This window comes from Cryptomeria japonica, chromosome 5 (assembly GCF_030272615.1).
Source record: "Cryptomeria japonica chromosome 5, Sugi_1.0, whole genome shotgun sequence".
NCBI classification, from domain to species: Eukaryota; Viridiplantae; Streptophyta; class Pinopsida; order Cupressales; family Cupressaceae; genus Cryptomeria; species Cryptomeria japonica.
Window position 1 is genome coordinate 270,878,216 of NC_081409.1, and position 10,598 is coordinate 270,888,813.

The following is a 10,598-nucleotide window of genomic DNA, read 5'->3' on the forward strand; positions in this document are numbered from 1 at the left end:
AACAGTATGGCAATAGCACAAGCTTGTAGGTGATGTTTTGGGAATTGCCACCCAATTAGACAAACATTCAAATAAAGTAGACAATCTAAGATGATCAACTAAGGACATGGTTGAGAAACCCAAACATGCCATGTATGGTGAATTGCAAGCATCCATCTTCAGTAATTTCATATATAATGTTTTTAAGCAAGCAAAACAGTGTTTTAAGTTAATTACTGCAATGAATTTTAATCCCGTATCCAGCCAATGTCTACCTCATTTATACCTTCAATTCATAATGAATAGAAAAGAAAACAATACGGGCAGGAACAGAAGACCAATTCGAGATTTTCCAACCAAAAAAAGGAAATTTGTAGAAACATCATATCTAAGGTGATCTGATCGTTTCAAAGATCATCTCGTGATACAATTAAGATTGTTACGACATATTCCTGAATAGCTACATTAAGAAAAGGAACCAAAACACAATTGCAAAGGTTATACCCCCTTCACTACTAGAAGGTGGGTATTCATATCAAAACATTTCGATAGTAGCTAGTAGGTTAGATTACAAATTTTATGTAGAAGGCCAACAATGATACAAAGACAAAACCATTAAAGGCTCTCCTACAATTTCTACTCGTCATCCTCCTCCTGAAAAGATAAAATAACCCAGAGGTTAGTATTTCATTTTTTTTAAATTATATAAATACTATCACATTCTTCAAACAGGATCAGAAATGGATTTACCTCTCCACTTTCTTCATCGTCCTCATCATTCACTTCAGACTTCGACTTATCAGACTCTTCGGCCACATCCTCTGCACTTGACTGAAAACAAACAAACATTACAAATTATTAATGAGCTATTTATGTAGGTAATAGTTTTAATATATAAAATACTCAACAAGTCAAAAACAACAACTGATATATCACCTTTTTGTTATTGTATGTTGCAATGTTCTTTTCGTATTCTGCCTTCCTTTTTCCAGCTTTGGCAACATATGGAGCTTTATCCTGACAAATGCAAATATCATTAGAACTGACACGCCAATTGTGAAGTAAATTAGAAGCTAGTTACCAATAACTAGTTAAAAACTTATTATAATATTTGAGACATACCAATGACAAGACCATACTAGAAACTAATTTGCAATATTTATATTAGAAATTAGTAACAACGTACAGCTTCTGACAACGACTTCCATTTCTCGCCACCAGCTTTGCCAATCTAGATTTAAATACAAACACATCAATCAAAAATAATTTCATTATTTAACCACCACATGGAAAAACTAAGAAAAGTATCCAACAGCAAAGTAGTTACTGAGAGGATGCCATCAGAACATCATGTAACCAACTAAAAAAGAGAACCAACACAATGATGTTAGAATAATCATTCATTCTACAAGTAATTAGACCATCCACAGGCTGCATAAACATTACATGAATGAAATTAAGCAATGAAAACCACAAGAGAGAATCACTTACAACAGCCACAGACTTCACATTGGGGTGATTATCCTTGTAAGTCTTTCTGAATTCCTCCCTTTAACCAAAAACAATACTTTAATAGATGAGAATAATTGCAAAACATGTTAAAACTATGCATATACATTCTTATTGGGAAAACATTAAACAGTAAAAAGTACAACATTAACCAAAATTAGACATTTTTTGTCCTTCCCTAGTAGGCTAATAAATGCATTCCCTTTCTTTTGTTTTCAATACATGTTTTTTACTTCTCAAAGAGTCCTACAATTAAAAAGAACATATCGTTCATTGTGGTTCACTTGTGATATTACAATTAAGTGAAAGGTCAAACAGATAGAAAAGTAGCACCAACGACACTTGTTGAGGTCATGGATGTGATATTAAAATGAGAAATTTGAATAATTCCAATAATTATTACCTAAATATAACTTAAAATGACAAAAACAAATCAAATTATAATTTCACATACATGAAAACAAAGAAGGCACTAGCGGGCCTCTTTGGTTTGTTTGGGTCCTTGGCTGCCTTCTTCTTATCTTGCTTTTTACTGACTCTCTCCTCCTTGACAGCTGGCTTCCGTTTTCCAATCTTCCTGTTAACAAAGGAATTATTTAGAAATCATTTTGTGCAAAAATGCTGTAGCCTAAAAGTCAACTTGCAACTAGCTAAATCTTGTTAGACGGGAAAGACTAACAAAAAAATGAATATTTATCTTGTAACAATAAAACATATCTATGAGCAGATATATATGACACAATAGCACAAACCACTCACTTTTCCTCAACCTTCTTCAGTGTACTTGATGCCTCACCTTTGGCCTTTCCACCCTTCATTGTAGTATTTATTATCTGAAACCATACACAACAGAAGAATCATATCATCAAATGAAGCCCTTAAAAGCTATCACTACATGAAAGAATTCTATGGCCCTTTATACTGCTCGAAGATATTTGAAAAGAACATGAATTTTTCAGCATTCAAATTAAAGACTAGTAAATCAGCAAACAATCAAGAATATTTCCATGCATTACCTTCATGCTTCATGCATTTACGTAAACCATGATTTTCACAAAAGCGTATTTAACAAAATATTTATTTATAATTCATTTTAGGATGGATTTGTAATAGGTGGCTTTCTAGAAAATGCTATTTAGATTTTATGGGACTCATTTAAAACAAGGATCCCATTAATTTTGTAGTGTAGGCATAGAAATTTAAGCTCCAAATTTTAATAAAATTGGTGGCTTCATTCATCTTGTTATTTACCAATATATTCAATTCAAATGAGGAAACAAATGTTAAACAAAATTTAAAAAATAATTGATAAAATTTGAAAAACTGAATTTGCTTGACAAGTGGCAAGAATATTGGGGGAATTTCTAACCCCCCACCTATTCCACCCACTCAAATCTGCAGCCCTAAAAAGAAGGGGCTGCTAATTTTCAGTGAAAGATTCCAATTAATCTTATAGCATTTTTTTGGACTTAATGAAATATCCCACCTATTAAAAATAAATCCTAAAGCTCCCTCATGAAACTCCACCCTAAGTGTATGTACTTAAACAAATGCAAATGCAACAATTCACAATTAGGAAAGCAAGCAAATAAAGAAAAAGATACTAAGGGGTAAATTCATCTTTTTGATAGCAGTTGCAAACCCCTAAAGTCAAGTACAATGGCATTATATAAGTTATTCATGAGAACCACATTCCAACTTTCCTGTAGCAGTCGCACACCATTAAAGAAACGTACATGTCAGAATTCTACCCTATGTGTAGGAAATCAAAATAATTCGGAGAGATTTCAAAAGTTGCATATACCTTAAAATAAGGCCAAAAATAGCCATAAGCTCAAATGCTTAAATACAACAATTTTCTTAAGCATTGAAAATGCTAAATGGAAGGCTTGAAAATTCAATTCAGAAGACAGAATTTTCAATAAATACCAAAGGTAAGTTCTCATAATGATTCCAATCATAAATAAATGTGTTTATTTGGAATTTACACTGATTTGATCAGAGCCTGTTAAAATTTTGAATAGCATTACAGGCAGGATCAAGATCTTGCAAAGGAGAAGTGAATTGATGAACCCTTAGACAAAGTTATTAGAAAAGGTTACTTCCACCCCTTGTTCACAACAAAACAATTAACCTATATAATAGATAACAATCATCCATGCTCCAAAAATTCGATTTCAAACCCTCCTCCCTCACAATAAGAATGTAAAGTACTAAAAGTGTAAATTTCACCAGAGAAACTACCATTTTTAAGAGGTACAAAGGATATACACAAGGAAACCTGCTTCTGTAGGTTCAGGACCCTATAAGCCATAACCAGGAATGCCGACAAAACATGAAAATGCTACTAAAATCATCAAGAACCATTAAATAAAAAGGCTGCAATCATGAACAAACCCCCAAGCAATACAACAATATATTAACTAATCTTTCAGACAAACACTCGTTAGTCAAACAGCTTTGTATTGGACATCCCCCGAAAGGATTAATCACAGAAAAATCACTTAACACCTTATTAATTTAAAAATTAAACAGAAATTTAAACCTGCTAATCAGAAAAAAAAAAAAATAGATCTATCAAAATTACAAGCTCATCAAGGATGTAACATGTTTTCAAGAATAAATTAAGAATAAATAAAATTTGCATCAGTTGTTCAATTATGATAGATTAGGCATTTTAAATATATAAACTACAAGTAGAACAGTTAAAACGGACAAAAGGACTAAATGCTCTTACAAGATGTCAATTATAATTAATGCTATTTCTTATGTTTAAATGTGCTAGACAGTAAATGTACATATTGCAGAGATCTAAAAATGCAGAATAGCACACTTCCGCGACACAATAAGAAGATTAATAAACTAAGCAAAATGATAATAAATTCGTCTTGAATCACACAACCTCGGACTACTTGAACGGCATCCTTCCTCGCTACAAGGTATTCAATCTAAACGGCATATGATCTAAAGCTCAGACAGTTGTGTGTTTTTTTCTGATTAATTTCATAAATACCTTGGAATAAAGCAAAACTCTAACAAAATAGAAAAATGATTACTTTCCTACAGACACTAATTTGACGAGGTTTCAGATGAAAGAATCAACACTAATGAATTAAAAACACTTAAATGAAGACCTCGATATAGAACAAAACGTATCAAAAATACTTCGACTAAAACCCTGCACTAAAAGCTCTGTTTCTATTCTCTTAAAACTTACCAAATACAACCCTAGAACGAGCTAAAGACCAGCAGACTTCACACGATCTCGAAGAAAAATCATGTTGCGTATCCCGCCTTATAAAACAATACATTTACTTACTCCTCAGATTAACACCGTTCTACAGACATATTAACGCCGGAGAGTATAAGACTCGCTAAACAAATGGAAAAAACAGCTAGCAGAGTAGCTGTAGCTATTAAAATAAGCGCATAAAAGGCCAGCAGTAATGCTAGTGTTCCCTTACCTGAAAAAGTCGAATTAAATCAGCCTAAAACCTAAATCACTGCGAACTATGCACTACAACTACTCGCATTCACATATAACTTGACATAAAGCGGCCTACAGTAAGGAGCACTAAACAAAACAACGCAGAGATTACCTACACTTCAAACTTCATTTACAGGGGTTTCAAGACAGAATAAACTATGTTGAAACGAAATCTAGTCAAAAACCTAAGTAAAATTAACAAAATACTTGAAATTCTTCATGACAAAATTACGTGGACTCCAATTGTTAAGGTAAAACAGGGGATTACAGAACATTCAGAACTCGAAAAATAACCAGGAAAACGACCTAGAACAAATATTCAAGGCTTCCTTACCTTTCAATCCGCAGAAGAAGTCGAGTCCGCGACCCCGATCTGCTATGACAGGAAAACCGCTTCAGAGCCAAATAAAACTCTTTGTAGTCTCTCTTAAAGAAAAACTCAAGATAGAACTCGAGATATTAACGAAGAACAAGCGGATGAGAGAGAAGAGGGTTTTTCTTTTCTTTTTCTATTCTATTTGCTTTTACGCACAATGAATAAGCATCATTAATAACAACAAGACCTAATGGAGAGAGAAAGCGCTTGCTGGAGAGAGAAATAAAGGGAACGCGACCTGCTCTAGCCGTCCCCAGCCGGTCACCTCCCACCGCCTTAGAAAAGACGATGCTTAACTGCCACTCGTTCGACCGGGAAAGCCGGTGAATCACCGAACCCAAAGCAAAAGGATGAGATTGAAATTTCAAGTACGAATAGGCGGGAAAATGAAATTCCAATCTGCTCCGCAATTAAATTTGCATTTGTTTTTGGAAGGAATGTTCCACATCATCAATCCGTGCGAGTGCACCACGGATTGAGCAAATGAACGGTCAGGATTCGCGTGCTAAAGGGATATTTGCATCGCCGGCTTCACGATTTTTTCTTGGGGAAAATACCTAGCCCGCTTGGTGTATGTGTACTGTGCGTGTTTTTTTCAAATTTCTTTCGCCGCTCTTTTCGTGCCTAGCATAACAACCACGCATGTTACTAAATTTTAGAATATAATATATCAGCTTATGTTTAATGCACACAAGTTAGAACAACTTATAACTATTATAAAGAATTTCAAAACAATGTGCAATTTGTGTTTATATACTTTGTGTTTTCTCAAAATCATATTTTATATGTTCCCATGTACTTAATTGGAATCATATTTTTATCACAATTAAAATTAATAATAATTATTGAAAAAATAATAATTAAAAAATTTAAATAATTAAATAAAAAATTATCAATTAGTAATTTATAATTGGAAAGGAAATTAACTTTTTTTGAGGTTAATTAAAGAAATTGAATAAATAAAATATAAATCAATCTAGATTTAACAATGATATTTGGGAAAAATAAATTAAATAATTGTACTTACTATCTTCAAAATGAATGCAAACAAGCATAATGACATTTGTTCATTAATTAAACAATGTATAACTCTTATGAAGATTATGAAACTTTATTGGTTTTGTCCAAAAATGTGATCACACTATGGATGAAATGCTTTAAAACTTGCGCTAAATTTCTGATGGGTTTGGGATTGACTTTGCAAGTCTAGGCTAAGTTCATATTTGCATTTTATTTTTTATATCATGAGATAACTTGGCAACCCAGCCCAACGACTCAACCACACCTTGCCTCGATCTTACTTTTTTTTGGTGAGCTAAGGCAAGAATACCTCAATAAACAATTGAGTGGGCTCAAACAACCCAACCATCAAGTAAACCCAACCGGCAAGAGTTAAACCTTGGACCTATATGGGAAGAACCCAAAGCCTTAGCACAACCTTACCAACCGTTTGAGTGATGGGTCAAAAGCTATATTTGAATAGAATGTGTAGGTATACTATGTTGCTCACTTGTTTAACCTTTGTTTACTCTATTCTTCTCGGATATTTAATACTTCACAATATCTTAAAATATGTTGAAAGTGTTATTGTTGGGTTGCAAAAAGGTGCTCTCTTAGGTCAACCCCTTAGAATGTCTTAAGATTCAAAGATAGCAAGTAAGGGAACTACGACAATGCATGCATATTTGTTACTTTGTTCAATGCACCAAATCCAAATGGTTCACCATTCATTGCTCCTTTAATGCTCTAAAGCAAGATAGGCTTCTTTTATTCTAAATGTGTGAAATGAATGCCTTTAGATATTAGCTTGTCGTGTCAATTTTTAGAAAAGTGTATACTAGGTAGCTCAAGGCAAGAAAACAAAGGGAATTTGTGAGCCAAAATGTGAATTTGAATTTGTCCCAAAAATTCACAAAGCTAACATTCTGTTAAGACCCATTGTTAACACCATAGGGTCTCCAACGTATAAGCTAGCTTCCTTCCTCGCCAAATTGTTTTCCCCTCTTGTGGGGAATTTTGACTCCTTCATCAAAGATTCTAACCATTTTGTCCAATTCATCAAGGATACTGGATTAGACAGTAATGGCATCTTGGTTAGCTTTGATGTAGTCTCCCTCTTCACCAAAGTCACTATTCCGGATTCTATCGAGATCGTCAAACGTAAGGTTAGTGTCGAGATAGCCTCGTTGGTGGAGTTATGCTTGAGATCCACTTTCTTTTCCTTCCAAGGGATTATCTATGAACAGGTGGATGGGGTGGTCATGGGCTTCCCCCTTTCCCCTGTTATAGCTAATTTGTATATGGAACAATTCGAGGAAATTGCCTTACATTATTTCCCCCTCAAACCGAAGTGGTGGAAGAGGTACATGGATGACACCAATGTTTGTTGGCCTCATGGTCTTGATAGACTCGAAGAGTTTCATTCTCACCTTAACAATATAGCCCCTTGCATCTCCTTTACCAAAGAGCTGGATTCAGACAACCAATTACCATTTCTGGATGTTTTAATCCTTAAGAAACCCGATGGCTCTCTAGGTCGTCGAGTGTTCTGTAAAGCCACCCACATTGACCTTTATCTTCATGCCTCTTCCCACCACCACCCTAGCCAAAAAGTTGGGATCCTCAAAACCTTGGCTTTAAGAGCCCATCGCATTTGTGATGATGATAACTTAAGCCAGGAGCTCTCCCATCTATGGCTTGTCTTCAAGTGGAATGGCTATTTTGATAAGCAAATAATGAGAGCTTTTCGTCAAGCCAAATCGTTCTTTCTTTCCATTTTCAATCCCCCCCTTCCCAATCTATCGACCTTCCTATTGTTTCCCTTCCTTACGTTGAGGGTATCTCCCACAAGATCTCAAATATTTTGCTCAAAAAAGGTCTTCGATGTGCCTTCAAACCCTTGGCCACCTTAAAAAATAGTATCCCCCTCTTAAAGACTCCAGGGATATCTTTTTGGAGTCGAGGGTCTGCAAGGTTGTGTGCTCCTATGAGACCCCCTATATAGGCGAAACAGGCTACTCCTTCATCACCAGAATCAAAGAGCATGGTGCAGACATCAAGCATGAGTGCATTCTTAAATTGGCCTTAGTTGAGCATTCTGCCTCCACGATGCACCGTATTTGTTTATAAGACACTCAAATAGTGTTTAAGGAGGACAACTTCTTTAAAAGGAAGCTCAAGGAGGCAATTGAAGTTCATAATAACCCCACCAACCTCAATAGTGATCAAGGGTGGAGTTTAAGTCTTTCTTGGCATCCCTTATTATTGATCCTTAGAAACCTCCACCATCCCTCCTCTCGACTCTTCTCTCTCCTTGTTCCCTTCTTCCTCTTGGCGGCTTCCCCCCACTCCCTCGCTTCTCCCCTCCCCCTTTGGTGGTTGGCCTCTTCCTCTTCGTTGCCTTTAGTGGCCTCTTCTAGTTCTTTTTGTCCTTTTTTGTATTCTTTTAGTGCGGTGTATTTTATCATTGGTGGGTTTTCCTTCTCTCTCTCTCTCTCTCTCTCTCTCTCTCTCTCTCTCTCTCTCTCTCTCTCTCTCTCTCTCTCTCTCTCTCTCTCTCTCTCTCTCTCTCTCTCTCTCTCTCTCTCTCTCTCTCTCTCTCTCTCTCTCTCTCTCTCTCTCTCTCTCTCTCTGTGGGTGGGTGTGTGTGTGTTTGTGGGTGTGTTCATTCTTACTTACATTCTTGCTTTTATTGTCCTCTTGTTATCTCTCATTTCATTGTTGTTTTGGGTCTTTCTTTGGTTGTTGGTTTGTTTAGTCCTTTTCAGGTCTTCTTCTTCTCCTTTTCCTTTTATTTTTTCTTTATTTATTGCGGTGTTTTTTTTATTCCTTCTCAAATTTTATTTTATACTCTCTCTCTCCCTCTCTCTTTTGCTTTGTGTGTTTGCGTGTGGGTGTGTGTGTGTGTGTATATGCTCACACATGCATACATATATTTACATATTTGTGTGTGTATATATGCACACACACACACATATGTATACATATACATATATACATATATGTATACATATACATATACATACACACACATATATATGTAAAGTAGAAAATTGGATCCTAATGACTCCCCACCTAGGAGAGAGAAAGGAAGCCACTGGGATGATTTTCAGTTGGGAAGAACTTAACATTCAAAAGAGGGGTTGAATCCACTAGATTCAAATCTGAGGGAAACAAGGATGTGAATTATGAGTGGATTGCAAGTGGTTGAAGTGTGATTTACCCTCTTTTGTAAATGAGAAAGTTGACTTGTTGAATATGTGGAAAAGAGAGAATAAATGAGTGAAACGAGGTGCTACCAGTTCGGGATCGCGTTGTAACTTTGAATCTGAGCTAATTAAACTAACGTGGATCTGCCTTGCAAATTTGGAAAAAAGTCATCGGGACCGTGGCAGGAATTTACATGGTCCGCCACAAAATCCGCGAAATGAAAAGGGCTCTCCCGTCTCTGCAAATGAAGCCCAAACCTGCAATTACACATGTGCACCTGCAACCTACACACAGAAAAGAGAAGAAAGGGGGGTTGTGGATAGGGGTTTGCCTTGGTCAAACCCCGGTTGAGGAATCAACCTAGAAAGAAAGTAATTGCAAATGCTTGAATGTAAATAATGGAGATGTGTACCTCGTAGATCTGCAACTTGTTGATGATGATTGATTTGCTTCTTGAATGTAACCACAAATGTCGCATGAAATGGCATGTAACATGACAAAACCCTAACATACACATGCTTGCAAATGAATGTTGTAATGTTGCTCCAATGGATGAATGAAGAAGACTTTAATGCTTGAATGCTTGATAATGACCTTGAGATCTTGTATCTTCTCCTTATGCTCTCTATATCTTATCCTCTGTTATTCGTTTATGCGCTATCCATCTATCCTTGAATGAGGGTATCGAATTCCTTTTTATACATGCCTCAAGGATTAACTTTCAACCGCTGAAGGCCGACAAAGAGGAATAACAAACCCTGAAGACAAGAAGTGCATAGCAGATTGGACAACCCACACATAGGACCACTCTAAGAGGTGGGGATAGGGGCACCACACCACTTCCCTAGGTGGACAAGGGCGCCACTCCCCTGGCCTGCCCTATTTTGGGGCCTGGACAAGATCTAGAGCAAATACAAGACATGAAGGAGGAAGGGAGAAGGGTTGGAAATGCAAAAATAGGTCCCAATTAGGGAAGGAGATATCGTCGCCAAGGTGAGGACCCCAGATGTGGTTAAAATTGTAGGGGTCGCAATTTTA

At 36.1% G+C, this 10,598-nt stretch overlaps 1 protein-coding gene across 1 annotated transcript; it reads right to left on the minus strand.

Moving 5' to 3' along the window:
• Positions 1 to 327: 327 nt before the first annotated feature.
• Positions 328 to 5,538, minus strand: LOC131035214 (high mobility group B protein 3). Its single transcript, XM_057966867.2, has 8 exons — positions 5,310 to 5,538; positions 2,248 to 2,321; positions 1,943 to 2,065; positions 1,471 to 1,528; positions 1,166 to 1,210; positions 916 to 996; positions 730 to 810; positions 328 to 633 (listed from the first exon to the last, which is right to left on the minus strand). The coding sequence occupies exons 2-8, from the start codon at positions 2,304 to 2,306 to the stop codon at positions 616 to 618; spliced, it is 465 nt and encodes a 154-aa protein (XP_057822850.1). The 5' UTR covers positions 2,307 to 2,321; positions 5,310 to 5,538; the 3' UTR covers positions 328 to 615.
• Between the last annotated feature and the right edge of the window lie 5,060 nt (positions 5,539 to 10,598).

Coding starts and splice junctions, on each gene's coding strand:
- LOC131035214 (XM_057966867.2), bottom strand. CDS start 2,306: ATGAAGGGTGGAAAGGCCAAAGGTGAGGCATCAAGTACACTGAAGAAG. Junction 2,066..2,247: donor CTGAAGAAGGTTGAGGAAAA/GTGAGTGGTTTG, acceptor CTTTGTTAACAG/GAAGATTGGAAAACGGAAGC. Junction 997..1,165: donor GGAAGTCGTTGTCAGAAGCT/GTACGTTGTTAC, acceptor TGCATTTGTCAG/GATAAAGCTCCATATGTTGC.